This window comes from Nuphar pumila, chromosome 11 (assembly GCF_984573655.1).
Source record: "Nuphar pumila chromosome 11, dmNupPumi1.hap1.1, whole genome shotgun sequence".
Lineage (NCBI taxonomy): Eukaryota > Viridiplantae > Streptophyta > Magnoliopsida > Nymphaeales > Nymphaeaceae > Nuphar > Nuphar pumila.
The window spans coordinates 94,492,155-94,513,168 of record NC_143259.1 but is presented as its reverse complement, the minus strand read 5'-3'; the positions used below and the strand labels follow the sequence as shown (position 1 = coordinate 94,513,168).

The window sequence follows — 21,014 nt, the reverse complement described above, 5'->3', positions numbered from 1 at the left end:
TGATTATCTTAATTTATATTTGATAAACTGTTATAGTTACTGTTACGTGCTTGTCAGCCAATAACAAGAGAGCACATAACTGTTGGAATCCCCTTTCCAACTGTTGTCTTATGGCCATATTTTCTTACATCGCACAATGACCTCCATTGGTCTTGAGTATGTTTTTTTCTTTCCTGCTTGCTAAGAAAGTTTTAGAATTTGATTTCGAGAATACCTGGAATGCATTGCTATGTACTCGAGGGTAAACATAGGATCTACTCCAGAAGCAGGTTAGAAGGAATCGTCCTCCATACAAAGTTTTTACATTTTAGAATGATATTTTTATATCAAAAAATGACCGTCCCTATAATTTTTTATGTTCTCTCAATGTCTAAAATCACAAACATCCTATGTTTTTTTATGTTCTCTCAATGTCTAAAATCATAAATATTGAATATCATTAAGACACTTTTAACCTTCATAGTTGCAAATTTAGGCATTTTTTGTGATAAAATTATACTGCCCATCCAATATGTCCAATACCTACTTAAATCCAGAATCGCTTATTTTTTTTTATGCAAATTTAGATCTCACGAACTCGCATAAATTTATTTGCAAAATCTTGATGAAACTGAAAAGTCCAAAATCACAAATATCCTATTCTTTCGCATATATTTCATATTTTGCATAAATATTTTTAAGAAACTCAAATTTCCACTAAATTCACAAATATCACCAATAAAACGTTCAATCACCCGTTGGCTAAATCACAAATGTAAGCATTTCTTAACAAGCACAAACTCAATCACGCATAGTATTATCAAGTACATCGGATAGCCATGTCATTTGCACAAACGTCTGTAAACACCAACCAAGTGCTCAAGTGAAAGCAGAAAGACATCGATAGAACAAAGTACCAGTGATTCTTAAACAAGCTTAGACGGCAGACATAGATGGGAAAAACGCCAATAGCCATACGATTCCTTTTGCACCAAAAGGTTGGCCCACAGACTGTTGTTGCTAAAGGTAACAACTACATACACAACCGTGTCTAGAGAAGAGCTATGTACCAAGTGCCAACCAAATACCATCAGCCTCTTGACATCAACCCTCGACCTTCCTGGGATAGCTCCTGCTGACATGTGCAGGGATCCCTTGAGCCCGACTGAACAGATCAGGCTGTCTGTGCCACCCTCCAGCCTTAATTGGAGGCCTCACCGAACGTCCTGGATGCTTCTCAGAGCCAACCACCAATTGGCTTGTTCTGTTCGCTCCATTGGAATTCGCATCAGATACACCTCTCCGTGCACTTCCATACGAGCTAATGTAAGCTGCAAGGAGATGACAAAACCAGTTCAGAATGTAATTCTGGCACGTTACAAACGTACTCTTGTTTACAAGACAAGACACGGTTTACACTAGGTGCATGCTAGACGCATGCCAGACTGTATTTTTAAGATTTTTTATATTTTAATATTTTTCAGTTATTTGTGGTGTTTTCCTTGGCAAGTTGGATTTATACATACATAAAAACATGTGTGTGGGAGGGAATGCGCCTGATTTATTTGTTATTCAAAAAAAAATTAAGAATCAATCTTGTTCCACACATAACTTGGCCCTAAAGACTTCCCTTTTCTATCTTGTGATTCAAAGCACCTGGAGAGGTGAAGAGAGATACACTAGCCTGGTTTAAAAAACTTTTTCGTGAGATAAATTGGATCTTTCGCCACTCCCAACATAAGAATATGATGCAAAAATGCAGAAAATTTATTCAAAGAAACCCCAATAAAAAGCCTCATAATTTGAACGAAAACAATGAACCCATATTAGATAGGAACTCGTACCCTTTACTGGGCTGTTTCTCATTGGTGGTCGGTATCTTGGCTGAATAGATGCATTTTTGTTGGATTTCTCAATTTTATTCTCCTGCAAGGACAGACGATAAACAACAAATCACATTATGCACCAAAAGTTTTAAACAGCAATGTGGAGGGAACTCAATCCTCACGTGGTTATCAACTTCTGACTTTCGCTGCACACCTGGAGAATTTTATAAATATCAGGGTAAGATAGTATTCTGAAAATAAGGATATGCACACCATCACGGATAACAAAGAAACAAGAAAATTACAAGAGTTCCAAAGTGAATCACCATAATTCAAAGACATCTTTGCTGTAGAAAAGTTAGCTGCAGACTTTGCATTATTAGGCAGACTCTCGTCCACTCGTTTAAAGCTCTTTTGCTCCAAGGCAGCTCTCGCCACAACTAATGCACCATGTAGTGTACAATCAAGAACACATAAGCACACGAGCACATGCACACAGAGACAACAGAACATGAAGGTCCCTGTTTTTCTACTTTTTGGCATAAGAACAAGGGACATGGAATAGCGACTAACCAGGAGGCGTCTTAGGTGTCATTGCCTTCACTCGAAGTGAAGGAGGAATATAGAAGTACAGCTGAGAGAAAATGTCCGCAGTTAACAGCCTGAACTGAAGCATAATATGTGAACGATTTAAATGTTTTAAAACAAAAACATGAGTGAAACCTGGAAGAAAGAATGCTGAAGCACCTCTGCTGCTGTTGGTCTCTTCCTTGGGTTCCATGAACAAAGCAACTGAAAACATTCATTAACAAAATTTAATGATCTTATGATCAAGAGATAACGCACACTAAGGAATATCAAGGCTTCAGGGTTCAAAATATTTTCTGATGGATACAGTATGCACACCAGGATCTCTTCCATTAAATCAAATCTACTCATACAACTATAAAATGAATCCAACTTTCAGAACTGAAGCAGGGCAACTGACACCCAACTAATTATCTTTTAGTAAATCTCTTAAGAAAAAAGAGAAAACAAAAGAGAATTGGAGTCCTGGACAACCATACCCAACAGATCTGCATTATAGTTGTGAGGTTGAATTCTTCGCCACAGCACCTAGTTTCATAATGATTAATGAACTTAGGCAAACCAGCAGGTTGTTGACAACACTAACGAGACATGAGAGCTGCTAACCATTTTCTAAGAGGGATTGTCATCTTTCTTGTCACATGGATCTTAGCATTAATGACAACTCTGAATGATTCAAGACCGGATGTAAATAGTTTCACCACAAATTCTTTTTTCAGATAATAACACTGGGATTAGGCAGACCCCTACCAGTGGATTAAAATGGATTTCTTCACAACTTGTACATCAAAAAATACTGCGGTGCCAGTCTGGAGGCTTATCCTTCCATTGTCGCAATTCAGAAGAATCAGCAGTATAAGCCAAAAGCAGTGCCATTTCATTACAAAATTTAAGCACCCTTAAAACTTTACACCTTTTGAAACTGAGAAGCTTAAAAATGATTTGGTCAGGGATCTGAGAAGCATCTTTACGACCCTCTAACCTCTGGTTAGAGAGAGTCCTTACCAGATCCAGAACCAATTAGCTTTATACCCTTACCAGATGTGAGTTTATATTTCGGGCATTAACCAAATTTGGACATGAACACCCCAAACCACATCCAACCATTTAGGTAATCAGATTTGAAGAGTAAGTATAGTTATTTGACTCCACAACACCAGGCCCAGACCTGATCAATAATACCTTTAGAAAAGAAAATAATTCAGCACTCTATTGAAATCCACCAAATCAATAAAAGGCTCAGTGATTTAAACTCAAAGCCATGTTCTCAAACAAGCTACTACGTAACAAAACAGAACTGGCTGCAAGCAAATACAAAGGTGTGAGACTCATATTACCACATTACATTGCAACATAGGTATCACCATCCCAACCCACTCTTAAGCTTGGAGTAGACAGGTTTCAAAATTACATATCTCGTTAAGATAAGCCAGCTCTAGTCATCCGACGTAGCTTATAGGAGGAAAAAAAATTCAAAGAAAATAAGCATGGAGTTTTATGTATTGCAAGAGTTTTATGTATTGCAAAATGTAAAAAGGAAAGACCTAGTCCATATTTGGATATTACTTACAGATATGAGATTGATGGCATCCTCACTGACCGAGGGTATCAATACTGAGAGATTAGCACTCACAAACTGCAGAATACCAGGAGGACAAATAAATAAAAAATTAAATACGCAAACATATTAAGCAACAAGCGTGTGCATTAAATACAATGTCCAAAAAGAAAGAAAAGTTATATTATTGTACATGGTGAATCCATTATCATTGAATCTTTCACCTCAACTTTCATAAAGGAGTGCATACTTTTTAATTAGGTTGAGAAAAAAATTAAAAATCAACATGTTTTGTGCCAACTATATGTGGGCAACCCATAAGACAACAAACTTGTCATAAAAGAAGGATCAAGACAATAAAGACACTAGCATAAAGATCAGTTCAGTGCCAATTTAACACCATATACAAGACGACACCATAAAACCAGACAATAAAGAAACCAGAGGCTTTTCCCAAGTCTTGGTAACAGAAGTATCTCAAATAAGTAACCTATAAGCTATGTCACATGGACACGGATGCAGGAACAGAACATGATGCAGATATGCTTGGTAGTATACGATAATTTTTTAATATGAGAAAGGAGAGAAAGAGGAACAGAAACTTGACGGCAGCCACACCTCTTGTTTGGCATGCCCTAATGATTTTATATTACTTTATGTTACAAAAGACATAAAGGCCCTTTGGTAAAAGGACTAAATTACAAAGTATATCCTACACCTACGCAGTACATAAGTTTACACGATAACATGGATTTGGATCTATTTCAGACCCAACCCAATACAAGATTAAATCACGTGTTTTCACCCTCCCTCAAGTTGTGCATGATCTTGAATCATGGACAACTTGTTCTTTAAGAACCAATAATGGTGTTTTGTTAGACCTTTTGTAAACAAGTCGGCTACTTGATTTTCAGTCCTAACGTGTTGAGGCATGATTTCTTTTTCCTCCACCTTTTGCCGGATGAAATGCGGATCAATCTCAATGTGCTTCGTGTGGATGTGGTGAATTGGATGAAAAGAGATATTGATGGCACTCTGGTTGTCACATAACAATAATGAGCCTGTGATAACTTCTCCTAGATCATGTAGTAAGTGCCTCACCCAAGTTGCTTCTGTTGTTCCAGCTGCCATGGACCGATACTCTGCTTCTGTACTAGATCTGGTAACAGTCTTTTGTTTCTTACTACTCCATGATACTAGGTTATTTCCTATGAAGATGCAATAACCAGAAACAGACCTTCTTTCATTTGGATCACCTGCCCAGTCTGCATCAGTATAAGTATTTCATGACCCTTTTTGCTTGACCAACTCCTTTGATAAGCAAGTCCATCTCCAATTGTTCTCGACTCATGCATGAACTGAGATACTTGATTCACAGCATATACAATGTCGGGTCTGGTGAATGTTAGATATTGTAACATTCCAACAATGCTTCGATATCTAGTGGGGTCATGGTATATTTCTCCATCTTGCGAACTTAACCTTTGGTTTATAGCACTGGGAGTAGTCAAGGGTTTGCAATCTGTCATCCCAGCTTTACTCAATAAATCAAGGGTGTACTTGTGTTGTATAAGAGTCAAAACATCGCCCTTCTTATCCACTTCAACACCAAGAAAATATCTTAATTCCCCTAGATCTTTCATCTTAAAATCTTGCATTAGCAAACCTTTCACCACCTGTATGTGATCGTCAGAATTTCCAGTGATGACTATATCATCAACATATATGAGCAACAAAGTAGTCACATCTTCATTTCTGTAAATGAAGAAGGAATGGTCAAGAAAAAACCTACGAAAACCATGATTTTGTATTTTGAATGAGAAGCTTTCAAACCAAGATCTAGATGCTTGCTTTAACCCATAGAGGGCTCTTTTCAGCCTGCACACATATGCTTGTGGATCTCCTTTAGCATAGCCAGGAGGTTGCTCCATATATACCTTTTCCTTCAAATCTCCATGCAAAAATGCATTCTTTACATCTAACTGACTCAACGTCCATCCATGTTCAACTGCTAGGGAAAGGATGATACGAATAGTTCTCATCTTAACAATAGGACTAAAAGTCTCATCATAGTCTTGTCCATACTCTTGAGTAAAGCCTCGAGCAACGAGCCTTGCTTTATGACGTTCTATACTTCCATCCGGCTTGTATTTAATTTTGTAAACCCACTTTGATCCTACAACATTTTTGCCTTCAGGTCTAGGAACAATCACTCAAGTTTGGCACTCATGTAAGCTTCCATTTCTTCATTCATTGCTTCAATCCACTTACGTGACTTGATGGCATGATCAAATGCAATAGGTTCGTCTTGCTTCTCAACCTGTGACATGAATAACTGAAAATCCAGAGAAAAGTTGTCATAGCTAACCCATCTCTGGATTTGATGGCAATTCCTTACAAACCTTCTTGTAGTGGGTTGGTTCATGCTCTCTTCTACATTGTCGGAAGAAGGATTTTTATCTCTTCTATTATATACTTGGCCTGAAATTTTTTTAAAACCTTCAGATGCAGCAGGCGCCGCTTCTTCTAATATGAGATGTTCTTGATGATTTTCCTCTCTTATCTCAGTTCTGTCACAAGAAGATTGGCTAAACTCTCTTTCACAGGCAAATAGGTCTGCACTCATCCAAGGATCGTAGACTTCCATATTGCAAGGCTGACTTTGCTGAGATGAAAACTCACCTTCAAAATCTTGTTCATCAAAAATAACATTTCTGGAGAATTTAACATGTTTGGTAATGGGATCATAGCATCTATAGCCCTTGTAGTCTTCTGCATACCCCACAAATCTGCATTTGGAGGCCTTATCCTGGAATTTGTTTCTTAGAGATTTATCAATGTGCACATAGCAAACACAACCAAAGACTCGCAAATCATTATAATCAGGATGATGCTCAAAAAGAACAAATTAAGGAGATTTATCTACAAGAACTATCATGGGCAGGCGATTGATAACATGTACAGTAATGTGAAAGGCTTCTGTCCAAAGACTAGTACAAACATTGTTGTCATGGAGCATGCTCATGGCACTCTCAACAATATGGCGATGTTTTCGTTCTGCCACGCCATTTTGTTGAGGTGCATGGGGGCAAGATACTCGCCAACTTATCCCATTATTTTGAAGAAAGTCAATAAAGTTGGTTGAGGAATACTCAACCCCCCCCCCTCGCATTGAAAATGCATGATATTTGTGGAAAATTGATTTATAACCATTGCACAAAAATGTTAGAATAACTTAAAGACTTCATATTTGTGTTTCATGAAGTGTATCCAAGTATAGCGGGAAAAGCTATCTATAAAAAGAACATAATATCGACTTCCAGAAGAGGAAATACAGGAGCAGGTCCCCATACATCAGAGTACACAATTTCAAAAGGTCTTGAAGCTCTTTTATTTATAGAAGAAAATGAAAGAACATGACTCTTGCATAACTGACAACTGGAACACTTCTTAACATCGGACTCAGAAAGTAGACTAGACTCTGGAATAAGATTATTCGACACAAGTGTTTCAATGAAAGTATGACTACAATGACCAAGACGACCATGCCATATATATGGCTTATTGCATTGACTTATACATTCGAAGAACTCGACTCTGAAAGTTGTGACGGCGACTTTGAGACAAAAGATTGCTTCAAGATAGCAGTAAAAGGATCCTCATTGAAGACGTACATATTCCCTCGTCGCTCCCCTCTAGCGAACGTCTCCTTCGTTTGAAGATCCTTGACATGCACAGAAGAGGGAGTAAATTCGCCTGAAGAATTTGTATCATCAAGTTTAGATACAGAAATAATATTCTTTTTTATATTAGGAGCAAGAAGAACATGAGACAAATTAAGGTTAGAAGATGACAATTAAATGTGTGCATTTTCAGTGTGAGTAATAGGGTGATGTGTTTCATCACCAGTAACAATACTGTCTTTTCCAAAATAAGGAAATAAGTTAGTGAGCTTACCTGAATTACCTGTCACGTGCTGCTCCAGAGTCTATATACCACTCTCCCTGATCATTCTGCTTAATATTTATCTATGAAAAGACTGCAAGTAAGAGTTGTTGTGCATCTCCAGAAAGCTTTGATCCCTTAGTTTCCCTTTTATTCTCTGCTCTGTTATTTCTGCCTTTGTTTTGAGGGTTGAATCAACAATTTGCTTTGATATGCCCCTTTTTGTTGCAGAGAAAGCATGTAGGAATATTTCGATTTCCTACTGTAGAGTTTCCTGACATATTTGGAGTAGGAAGAAACCCACGACCTCCTTGTCCATGACGACCATGACCTCTTCCACCTCGAAAATTATTCCCACCACGAGCATCACCTTGATATATATCTGTAACCAAAACATTTTGTGTATTGGACTGTTCTTTCCTGGTAGTCAATCTGTTCAGACTCATCTCATATTGTAAAAGCTTAACTCGAAAGCCTTCAAAACATGGTAATTCTGACAAGCACAACAACGATGTGGTAAGAGCGTGATATTCTTCCCCGAGGCCATTCAAAGTTTGTTGTACTATCTCCTTGTCTGATACTATACTTCCAACAATAGCAAGTTGATCTGTTATTGTCTTCATTTTGTTCAAGTACTCCATAATGGACATGGTGCCCTTTTGGAGAGTTTGGAATTCCTTCTTCAAGAACAAGACTCTAGCCTCTGATATTTGGGAATATGTTTGAACAAGCTTATTCCATAACTCTGCGGCAGTGCAATCATCAGGAATCGATATCAAGACCTCTTGTGACAAGGTCGAAGTAATGTAGGCCACTAAGGCCTGATCCCGCTTCATCCAAGCCGTGAACTCCGGATTTCGTGTTAACTGAATCGATGCATTACCTTTGTCATCCTTTGTTTCGTGTGAAATAAATTGTGGTGGGGTAGGAATTGATCCATCCAGATGCCCAGATAGATCTTGACTCCTTATAAAAAGAACGATTGGTCTTTTCCAAGTCAAAAAATTAGAATGGTTTAATTTTTCAAACACAAGCTGACCGAGGAAATTTGAAGGAAGACCAGTATGGGAAGAAGAAAAATCCATATTAAGAACGGAAACAAAAGGAAAGATAATAAGAAACTTGCCCCGCAGTTCAGCCAAATCAGCAGTTGTATATGCCTTTTTTTTATATCAGACGGTTCCCAACAGATTAGTCTGATGCGCGATATCAGACGTTCCCAAACAGCGTAAGTTGTTCTTTCGTGGCTGTTCCCAAACAGTGTGAGCTGCTCCAATCGAGTATACAAGTGGTGGCTTTAGGATTTATAATGAAAGTTGCCTGAAACAAAGGCTCTTGTTACAGATATGATCCAAAAAAAGAACAAAAGAAATCTTACCAGATCTGATGTAGTCCAGATCTGATCCAAAAGAAGGACAAAAAGAAAAGGAAATTTAAGACGCAAAAAGGAGATTTAAAATGAATTAAGATGTGAATCAGGTGTAAGAACAAAGTGCAGATCTGTTGTAGAGACGAAATCAGATGCAGATCTGATCTATTAAACAGGAAGACCGATAGATCTGTTTTAGGGTTCGTAAAACGCAGATCTGACTTGAAAGATATGAAGAGATAGTTTTAATATTATAAACCGCAGATAGGAGATAGTAAAAACGACACAGATATGAGAGAGAATATTTGAAACAGAGAGAAGAAGGTCTTCTAACTTGGAATTCAAACCGTAGATCTATTTAGGCATACCTTTTGGAAGAATACGCTACCCTTTGCTCTGATACCATGTCAGAAATCGATGTGGCACCACAGATTTATTCAGCAGGAGAATATGAGAGAGACAAAGAGGAACAGAAACTTGACGGCAGCCACACCTCTTGTTTGGCGTGCCCTAATGATTTTATATTACTTTATGTTACAAAAGACATAAAGGCCCTTTGGTAAAAGGACTAAATTACAAAGTATATCCTACACCTATGCAGTACATAAGTTTACACGATAACATGGATTTGGATCTATTTCAGACCCAATCCAATACAAGAATAAATCACGTGTTTTCATCTTTCACCTCAACTTTCATAAAGGAGTGCATACTTTTTAATTATGTTGAGAAAAAAATTAAAAATCAACATGTTTTGTGCCAACTATATGTGGGCAACCCATAAGACAACAAACTTGTCATAAAAGAAGGATCAAGACAATAAAGACACTAGCATAAAGATCAGTTCAGTGCAATTTAACACCATATACAAGATGACATCATAAAACCAGACAATAAAGAAACCAGAGGCTTTTCCCAAGTTTTGGTAACAGAAGTATCTCAAATAAGTAACCTATAAGCTATGTCACATGGACACGGATGCAGGAACAGAACATGATGCAGATGTGCTTGGTAGTATACAAAAAAATTTGAAAACTAGGACACAAGGACATGGCTATACACACATAGATCTATTGTGTAGTGAGTGTGTGCATAAAACAACAATTTTAAATCAATATAATTAGGAACATCAAATAATGAAACTAAGTTGAAATTGGAATCTAGTGTAATTGATGACAACTTTCAAAAGAAAAAGAAAAGTGAGTATGAAATAAGTAGATAAGATCAAGGTTGTAAAAGTGCATCATAAGCCGTATCAGCCAGGCCCAAAATAAGATATGTATAGTATTATAAAAAAATCATAATTTTAGTAGAAAACCTACAAAAATTCCCAAAAAATCAGGAAAATTCTAAAAAAAATCATAACACAAGAAACTATGATGAATAAAACCATAATATCACATATCAAGCAATTATTAGCTGCATAAGACATTGAACATTCAATAATCAAGATAAGCTATGAATGGCATGCATATCTCATAAGAAAAATGTAAATTGTGAAATAATAAACAACAAAACTAAGCTAACAAGTCATAAGATTCATAACAGTGAAACAAAATCCCAAAGTGTTACTCAATACCTAAAAATTTTACATAACCAAATTGTTTTAAGTTCAAATAAAAATGAAGACTTCTTCTTGCAAGAAATCAACCCCAAATCAATCTCAAGTTCTTTAGGAGTGAACACAAACTCACCCTAAGGAGTTATATGTTTCAAAAAAAACAAATCAAGTGCAGCAGAAACTGCACTAATTGTATATCGTAAGATACACCTTGTATCAGGTGTATTGTACGCTATAAAAGTGTATCGTATCGATCTTCCCCAAAGTAATGTACCATACGATACGGTAAGATACTTACAACAGTGGATAAGATCATAAAAGAAAATAGATGAAGTTAATGACACAATGTTGACTATGTGAAACTGGTTTAACTATGTCCATGAAGTGACCAAGTGTCATGTCGTGTGGACATGGGAAGTGTCTGTATGGCAGCCTAGCATCTCTCCCCTTTCCAGAATAAAGAAAAATTGGTCCACACGCTACAAAAAGTAGGGCCCAACAAAGAATTTACCGAACCAAGGAAACTTTCTATGTTGCAATTGGATGGTGATGGAAGCTGGGTGATTCAACTCAAGAGTCACAACAACTCTCCAAAAATATTTACCTAGAAGTCCATGAGAGCCCGAAAAGCAATGTTGTCAAAATCAGTCGGAATTGGCTGATTCAGATTGAATCGGTCCTTAGCCAATTCAGAAAGGACCGATTCACCTGTCATTTCAATCCAATTTTTTAAATATTTTTTAAGGAGTTAAAAACATTATTTAATATTTGTTAAATATTTTTTATTGTTCAGTTACATGTATCATCTTCTGTAAAAAAGTTGCCAATTCACAAACGATTCAAGGGAGAAACCGATTCACCTGGTGAATCGATTTTAACAACATTGTTGAAAAGTAAAAGAAAAAAGTGTAGAAAGCCATCACAGACAATAATTCAATGACAAAGTATAATCAGAGAAGAGTGTGGGAAAAAGCACAAGCAATCTGTGTCACTCTCTGCGGCTTTGTAAAAATCTACTACTACCAATAGTCACAATAATATGGCTTTGCACACCAGGCAGCTCCTAAACTGGTCGTGCAACTGCTAAAACATACCCATGTAGCACCATGCATTATTCCTAAGTTCTTTTGGAATCCATCTGTGTGCTCCTGTTATGATTTCCACAAAGCAGGAAAAAACAGTCGGTGCCAATCTGAGGGCTGAGTTTTTTTCTTTTAGATGCACTCATCTTCCCAACACAATTTCCCTCAAAGAAGCCTAAACTTATATCATCCATAGCAGGCCATATAATGCTTAAACGAAGGGTCAAAAGACATGTGACACAAGTGCCCCAACTATCGACTCTAAAGTGTTCGCGCACATTAATCAACAAGACATTGACTTCTGGCCCTATGTTATCAATTGTAATTTGTAGATGTTTTCTTATACTGTCAAGAAAGCAAAAATAACTGCTCCAGTCAAAGCGCCTCTACCCCAAATTGCCTTCTTATGGGAGAACTGCTACCTAAAGTTCCAAAGGGATGTGTAGCAAGACTCATCTGAAAAAAGTTCAGTTTATAGAGTGCCGGAAGTTCCACCTAATTCATAAAGTATCCTTTGGCTTCCATTCCACCCAGTGGATCCAGCCAACATTAACCTGCTACTGTTAGTTAAATGTCGGTTAACCATGACTAGTGTGCCAAACAAAACAGTTTAGTTACGGAGGAGTTTGGTGTTTTGTTTTGCACCTCAACCTGTTTCTGACCTACACAACAAACTTTTGTTTCGCCAAGATTGGATAGTAAAAGTTTGATTTCCCCAGTTTTTGTGGCAGGCTATGAAGTGAAGCTCCTACCTTGTTCAGATATTTGGGGTGTTTTAGTTCCTGCAAGACTCACATCTTAAGAAAAACCAATGCCTCATGAGGGGTTTGCACCACCAAAATCTCCAGTTAAGTCTTTCACTCAATCCAAAATTAGTTTAATTCTTTCCAATCTTCTTGACTCCCCACCGTCCTACCATTGCCAAGCTCATATACCTTGGTGATTACCTTTGTTTGGTTTTCCCTACTCTCACAGTTAATGAAAAAAGGGCAGAAATGAAGATACTCAAGCCATGAGTCACTAAGAATTTTTTAAAAAAATTTTAGTATGATGAAGAGGCACACGAGATATTGCACTAGTATTAGAGACAGGTCTTCGAAGAAATATGGGGGAACAGGTTCCCATTCCCCTTCCAAGGACATCTTTCTGGCTAATTCTATCCAAAAGACTAGCTTAAATATTGTAGATAGGACAGGTCTGGCCTCTAGTTTGCTGCCAATGGATTCACAAAAGCACTTATCCCCACTCACCATGAGCTCCTACCTTCTCTGGCCAAGCAACCAGGCTTAACTAAAGAGTTCCAATATTTACAAAAACTTGTATATTGAAAAAATACCTTTTTTGCATCTAATAAAGACATGATTATTAAATCAGCAGATATTTGGATATTCTTGCCGTTACCATGAGTCATATGTTCTTTTACATATTTTTTTTAATTTTTTACTATAATATGTTAATGTACTTTTTGACCATGATGCAGCTAAAAAATATTACATCTCATGCTCAAGCCTCTCATTGAGTACCGTGCTTTACCATTGTCATACTACCAATAATGTAACTTACCAATATCTTGCACATCTAACCATAACAAATGTGAATTACAAATTCATTAAGTTAACACTTGCACAATCAACTCTAACAGTTGTTTTCTTTGACAACTTCTGCTTCTACCATTGCTCATCTAATTTATCTCACTTAATTCTCCTCAAACTCTTGGCCAAGTAATTGATAAACTGCTTCTAATTTAAAAAAACATTGCTTACCCTATCTCAACAACAGGTCCAGTTCGCAAATGATTCAAAAACTTAACCACCTTGGCCCTTAAACTGGACTATACTCTCAACACACACTTTTCAGTCATACATGTTGCCATAGGAATTTGCCAATAAAAAATTCCAAATAAATCAAGAAATACTAGACTCAGGAAAAAAAAGAGCACAATTTACTTCTATGATGTCTTCCAATAATATCTAGGAGGAAAACATCTTAACAGTTCTAATGGAATTTTACAACAATAAACTTTAAAAAAGAAACATTTAACTTTTATATTATCCCAAGCATTGCAGCAGACCAACTGAATGCATGTGGTATTGCAACTTGGAAACACACCCATCAGCAAATTTCTAGAACACAAATCTTTGAAAGAAAAGCACATTAAACGCTATATATAACACCAAATAAGCAAGAAGTAAAGCATGTAAAAAAAATATAAGAAAAAGGAATATATATTGGCACGATAACATATAGTCAGATCTTACCTGTGGAAACTGGTAGTTGATTGAATCAGCTAGTTGTAACCCGTCTGCCCAGGTACTTTGATTTGGACTACCTATCACACTGCATATCTTATATATTTCATCTGCTTCACTGTAAAAAGTTTGACAAATATGTCATCCAAAAATTATCAAACAAATGTGTCAATAATAATAAAGACACTAAATAGGAACAAAAGAAACAATTTGTTAAACGCATTAAAATGCTTGATGAACATTAACTTTCTAAACAATCTAGCATTTGCCAAAAGCCATAAGCAGCTAAGTTATGTTCTTATGAACTCAAGTTGTACTTAATTGAGTTACAAAAAGACTACAGGAAAAGAAAAAGTGTGTATGTATGTGCATTTGATAATCCGACCCAAAGTGATCAATTAACAGTGTATACATTTGCTATGCTATGAGTAAGAGTACCTTGAACCAGGAAAGAGAGGATGAAGAGTAAACAATTCAGACATGATTGCTCCCATTGCCCACATATCTACACAGGATTTGAAGAATATTCAAACACACTCAATATTGTGCTCAGTTTAGAAGTTTAATGGGAACTTTCCAATTTGCTCAGATGGCAAACTCACCAACTGCAGAGTCATACACAGGCGACTGGAGTAGAACCTCTGGTGCCCTATACCTAGATGACAACAAGCTGGTAAAAACCAAAGAGAACAAACATAAAAGCAGAAGCATCAAAGTGTGGCAGTCATTACCATCGAGTTGAAACATATTCTGTATAAGGTGGCTGAGAGCAGACTTCACGTGCAAGACCAAAGTCAGCAATCTTGATTGCATCTTTTGTAACCAAAAGATTCTCTGAAAGGAAAAGATAAGTTCCCTTACTACTTTTCTTGAAAAGAAAACAACACACTTTTAGTCCCCTGAGCTACAAAAACTTAAACTCCAATGACATAGACCATCCCAACGACAAATCGTACATTACAAAAAAAATAGTAGTTTATAAATGAACCATATAAACTGTTGACCATAAACCAAGGAACATCATTTTTAAGGGCTTTCTCATATTTCTGTTAGTATAATATATAATCTTGCAAACAAAATTAGTATAATTGATCCTATTTATAATTAAGCAGCACTCAGAAACAGCAACAGCATCTCCACTGCTATTTCTGCTCGACATATGCATAGCCCAAATTGATGGGCAACACCTAGACATGACCTAGAAATACAAACCAATTTAATTCTTAACTAGAAAACCTATGTAACACGGACTCTTCTAACAGGGCACCGCACCAGCGTCACACCCGCACGACACAGCTTCATTTGTGTTAGGTGAAGTCAACCACACTAAGGTTCATTTCTATCCAAAAGTAGATTCAGTTAACCCTAATCAAGTCCATATATATATATATATATCCTTCCCGCACCCCCGCACTCAAGTTTTTTTAAAGTGCCGCATTCACACCCGCACCTATGTGACATAGTAGAAAACCTTTGAATATCTGGAAAATAAAAAATTCAGTAAGATGATCTCATAATTCGTTAGCATCGTTAAATAAATTAGTATTCTCTTGCTAACTGCCCCACCAAGGTGCACATCCAATGCCAATATTCACCTAGGCAGAGTGACATTCCATAGGTTGCCTAGCTTTCAAACTGCATTGACAACTGTAGCTACCTGACGTGATGACATAATTTCTTGGGAGTGTCTTATTTCCCTGGGTTAGGCCATTTATTTAATTATGGTGTAATAAAACAGTTAATCCAAACACCAATTCAAACACTAAAGCAAAACTTTCAGTTAACAATCAGAATGTCACGTGATTACCATCACAGTGAGAAACCAAAAAAAACTCTTCATATCCTCACACAGATCACAGATGCATTACCCTCTGATGTCCTAGCGCTAAATACTATGAGCATAACTCCTGCTGCACATCACAACTCAAGGAAGATTTTATTAATTCTCCATTTGCCATGCTTAGAGATAGGCCACATTTACAGCAGATTTGATTACCATCAACATAATCAACTCTAGCATTGCTACAGGAAAACAACTGCTATTCCACCTAATACCATTATTGCATCTTCCACTCCAAACTTCAATTCAAAAATCTTACAAAATAAAACCAGAAGGCAACATAAGGCATAAGCACAAAAAATTCAAATCAGACACAGCTAGAACACAGTCAACAAACCTCCTTTATAAAAAATTCACACCATCTTGCATCAATCACTCCAGTCATATTATATTTTTTATATATTTCAGTAATTCCTAACCACCAGGAAAAATGGAAATGTGAAGAGAATATAATAATCTTGCTCCAGGTATCTTTAATCTTGCTCCAGGTATCACTCATTCAATGAGCTTTAATTGATCACTCTCAATCCCAGATATACTTATTAGCAGACTCCTATGATACTGTGATCTTAAATGACAGGCAGTGCAAACCTTCGTGAGGAATCGCTGTGGAATCAGACATTCAATAACCAACAAGTCATCCATTTCTTTAAAAATGAACAAATTAAAAATTCACCTGGCTTCAGGTCTCGGTGAAAATATCCATGCTGATGCATGTAAGCAAGGGCCTGAAATACTTGGAAGCACCAATTTCGAACTTCAGCCTCTGAGAATAACTTGCCTCTATCTTTCATAAGCTGATACAGGTTGCATTCCTGACCATAAAATGAATTACATGAATTAGAAGATGGTTTGCACCTTCCTGAGTGATCAGGGGAAAAGCTAAAAGCATCAGAGAAAGGATGAATATACCATGTATTCAAACACAAAGTACAGAATGTCGTTCTCTCTGATAACTTCCTTAAGCTTCACAATATTTGGATGATTCATCTTTCTCAGAGACTACCATTAAGAAGAAAAAATGACAAATGTCAGAGAACATATACAAAAGTGATCAACAAAGTAAATAAAGGCAAAAGACATCTTCATATACCTTAACCTCCCTCAGATTCATACATTCTTCCCATGAGTAATATTTTCTTTTCATTTTCTTCACAGCCACCTGCAAAAGGAAATTTTGGAATTGCTCTCAAACAAATATTCGAGGTAATTTCACGCAATAGAATAAATTTTGCTACCAAACCTATGCAAAGGACATACAATTTCGCCTGTTTGACGGTGAATAGCCCTCCAGACACTCCCAAAAGTTCCATCACCTACTTCCTTAATAAGTGTGTACCTGCAGGGCCAGGCCCCCTTCAGATCTTCCGCAAAATATTCAGATAGTTTATCCGACAATGAAAATGTTAAAGAAATCAAATCAAAAACTAATAATATACATACTTGTCCATTGTGGTCAGTATGAGGGATTGGAGGTAGTGGCGTCCAGATGTCTGTTTCACTCTTATTCAAGCACTTCTGACTATCCTATAGATGAATCTTTGGCAGCTCTGCTGAAACTTATTCTAAAGGTTCAAAATGAACTTCCTAAACATAAAGAGGAATATAAACACGTTCTGCAGGGAATCCAGTATCAAGTATGATTTGCAACAGGAGATACATAAAAGTACAAATCTTTTCTGACAGGCTTAGGAGCCTTATTAAGTGGAAAAGTCTCCCATAAGAATGCCACAGTATACAAATCAATGTTTGATATCTCCAAAAGTTCTGTAAAGTACAGCATCTTGCACCCTGCCTCACAACTGATGAAGACAGGAAAACTTCTTCCTGGAAAGTCAACTGCCTTGAACCTCAATGACTATGCCTAGCACATATTCAACCTGGAAATCAAGCCCGCATTAAACTAGATTCACTTCTCTTCCGAAAATAACTACTCAAGGGGAAGCTCCAATATCAAACAAGTGACTGTCATCAAAGAATTTATGAAAAAGTAAAAAATAAGTAATTTAAGAAAAATAATTAACAACCTAAACAGACAGATGCCTGCAAGATAAACTCACACAAAGTCAACCACTAGAGTTGCATGCTAGGCAAGCAGCATTTAGCTTAAATGTTGTCCACGTAGAAGTTAGAAAGATCCTCATTTGCAAATTCACAGGTTTAACCCTGGAACACAATGACAGACAAGTCATAACCAAACCAAGACCTATGCATACAGTTAAGTAGATCAAGAATAGGCTTTACCGCAGAAATTTTGTTCAAAGCAAAACCCATCTAACTTCAGTGGTCATGGGTGAACAAGGTGTTGGTAACACGCTGACAAAAGAAAACACATCAAGTGCAGCCGAAGTATGTTAGAGTAAGCATCACCTGTGCAAACAAGCTAGTGAAACATGCCTGCAGTCAGAACCAACTTACCTATAAAAGGGAATACATCCAACACTTACTTCAAAAGTAAGTTGCATCGGACCTTCAGTGGTGTTCTTGTAATTACAGATGGCCACTAAGTACAATTGACAAAAGCGAGTAGGACAAATCCACCAAGGATGAGAAACCACCAATCAAGAACCATGTACAATGATAAAAGCCTATTCTGCAAACAGTTTGACCCAGAAAGCCGTTGTTCCATGTCTTTGTTAAAGCAGGCAAACTTCCAGCAGAAGAGAAGGCAACCTGAAAAGCCCATAGGAGAAGCATTAAGATGTGATCATACATAAGCTATATTGAAGCACAGATACAAAAAGGAGGATCAATCAAAGACCTGCTTGTCTGCAGAACACCAAAAACAAAGAGGGCTTGGTTTATTGGAACTGTGGATATACCCATCTGCTGGCCATCAAATAATAACACAAACAGGCAAAAAATAGACGAGTAAAGAGTGTGGGCATATATATATATATATATATATATATATATATATATATATATATATATATATATATATATATATATATATATATATATATAGAGAGAGAGAGAGAGAGAGAGAGCTGGCATGGAGAAGGCTATAAAATTTTAGCATGTATATGTATGCAAGTTGACACACATGAATGTGCAGAGAAAGCACGAAGAGGCTAAACATCTGAGCCCCTTGGTATATTAAATGGACCACTACAACCTGGATCGTATCCACTCTGTGTCATGAAACCAGGGGCAATCAAAATGGTAATTAAATATACATACAACAAATACCTACTCCTACTGATGCTTCACAACGTAAATCTTCATCATAACAAAACTTGCCAATCTGGCGACAAAGATTGAAACCATTGCTTCTGGGTTCTCCACTTTCAGTAGCAAAACAACCCATGTATCCCTTGCTCATTGTTTCTCCATATATACTATAAGTTCATAATCCACCACCTAGACACACAACAGCTCTCCTCTTTGTTCAATAGCCCCGGCCAAATGCAATGCAAGAACATACAAACTTACAACGGATGTACTACAAGATTTTGGTCCAGAATATTGGTTTTACTTGCACAAGTGCGCAAATATGCATGTACTCTCATGGACTTAGGAAATTGATGATCTATGATCGAAAATCCCCATGACTATAATAGAGGATTGAATTACAACAGGCAACATCATGATACACGAACGTGAAACTATCCAGAAAGAAAAAGCCCAAGTTCTCTTCACAAGAAAAATGGAATAAGCGTGTGCAATTTCTGTTAGATGCTGATGATCCAGCCCTTACAACAGAGCCAGAAGATCACCCGAAAAAACTCAGTGAAATAAACACTACAAAGGAAGCACCACAATTTACAAGAAATCCAAACAAATCTTAATCCTAAAGCAGTAAAGCAGAAAGAAACCCGCCACGCGCCGCAAAGCCCTTTGTTCTTCCTCGTCTAGACAGAGTAACTGGAATCTTTAACCAGAAAAACGCTATCATTCGCTCGAAGCCCATCAACACCGCCAAAAAACCCAATTGCCACATCACAGACAGAGGAAAAAGAAAAAAGGAAACGATCCGAAAAACACGAAACGCCCGGAATTCCCCTTATTGGCACTATATCAACATGTCGGAGCAATTACAAACCCTAGATCCAGATGTACAAATCGGGATATCAAACGACGACAAATTCGCGCAACATTTCAATTATTCAAGTTAATTTCGACAAACTACACCTTCAGGTTAATTTCGACAAACTACACCTTGTTCTAGGGCTTCGACTACGATCAATCAATCGGTCGATCGAGTAGCGATCCAATAAATCAATCAATCGAAATAAATCAAATCGAGAGAGAGGAATTACCTCGACGACTTCGTGCATGAGCACCCTCGCCCACAGAAGGCAAGGCCTGAGACTCCCTCTCTCTCTCTCCTCTCCTCTTTTGCTTCAGAAAGGAAGACGCCTTCCCAAGATATGCATCGAAGTCCTCCTCGGGTTCGCAAAACCCAACGGCGGTTTGTCTTATACTTTCGTACGTCCCGTTTCATCCTCCACCTCTCCAATAATGACAATCATGTCCCTTCACGTGGGATTCATATGCTTTGTTCCACCCGGATCCGGATCCGGATCCAGACCTGAGGTTCGGGTTAGGCTTGCCTAAAACCTCACTTGATGCACGAAGGTCTATCCAGCTCCTCCAAGTCAAAGCTCTTCTCTTCATATTTGGAGCCGCAGATGATTCGAGCGGCGAGGTCAATCACGGATGACTTGGTTTGTGATGCATATGCTTATTTGACACAAGGACCGGGTCAACAATATCGTTTCAAATGAACTTGGCCTGGCTCAGTTTGTTAAGCATCAGCCAGACTGGCATTTGTGTCAACAAGGGTCTCTAGAAGTCATACGAGCTAAGTTCCCCTTGTTACAACTTTAGTAGACAAACCAAGTGCCGGGTTCTAAGTCCAACATGATCCATCTTGATTGCACCCAGACCCGATCTACGTATGACCCCAAAATGTTGTGGGTTTTTTTAAGGTATTTTGTACATTAAAAAGGGTAGAAGAGACTTTTCAGCGATGGTTGGTATTATTTTGCCAGGTAAGATTTAGAAGAGATCG

At 37.4% G+C, this 21,014-nt stretch overlaps 1 protein-coding gene across 3 annotated transcripts; it reads right to left on the bottom strand.

Annotated features, from left to right (window-relative positions):
- Window positions 1–742: 742 nt before the first annotated feature.
- Window positions 743–20,393, bottom strand: LOC149822525 (cyclin-dependent kinase F-4-like). Of its 3 annotated transcripts, none has more exons than XM_089981610.1 (20): window positions 20,260–20,393; window positions 18,416–18,670; window positions 18,242–18,313; window positions 18,058–18,163; window positions 17,441–17,877; window positions 17,258–17,336; window positions 17,091–17,159; window positions 16,910–16,999; window positions 16,674–16,812; window positions 14,889–14,991; window positions 14,760–14,812; window positions 14,596–14,662; window positions 14,167–14,275; window positions 3,964–4,029; window positions 2,529–2,597; window positions 2,379–2,439; window positions 2,132–2,245; window positions 1,988–2,019; window positions 1,824–1,905; window positions 743–1,310 (listed from the first exon to the last, which is right to left on the bottom strand). In XM_089981610.1, the coding sequence occupies exons 5-20, from the start codon at window positions 17,446–17,448 to the stop codon at window positions 1,084–1,086; spliced, it is 1,368 nt and encodes a 455-aa protein (XP_089837736.1). In that variant the 5' UTR covers window positions 17,449–17,877; window positions 18,058–18,163; window positions 18,242–18,313; window positions 18,416–18,670; window positions 20,260–20,393; the 3' UTR covers window positions 743–1,083. The 3 variants fall into 3 exon arrangements, with proteins under 3 accessions (XP_089837736.1, XP_089837735.1, XP_089837737.1); XM_089981609.1 differs by having other exon boundaries at window positions 17,441–17,962; window positions 20,260–20,390; XM_089981611.1 differs by lacking the exon at window positions 20,260–20,393 and adding an exon at window positions 18,759–18,826 and having other exon boundaries at window positions 17,441–17,962.
- Between the last annotated feature and the right edge of the window lie 621 nt (window positions 20,394–21,014).

What these genes read in the sequence shown, in the direction of transcription:
- LOC149822525 (XM_089981610.1), bottom strand. An exon ending in TCACCGAGACCTGAAGCCAG is followed by an intron (nt 14,992 to 16,673) that starts GTGAATTTTTAA and finishes TTTTCCTTTCAG; the next exon opens with AGAATCTTTTGGTTACAAAA. An exon ending in GACACCTAAGACGCCTCCTG is followed by an intron (nt 2,246 to 2,378) that starts GTTAGTCGCTAT and finishes ATGGTGCATTAG; the next exon opens with TTGTGGCGAGAGCTGCCTTG.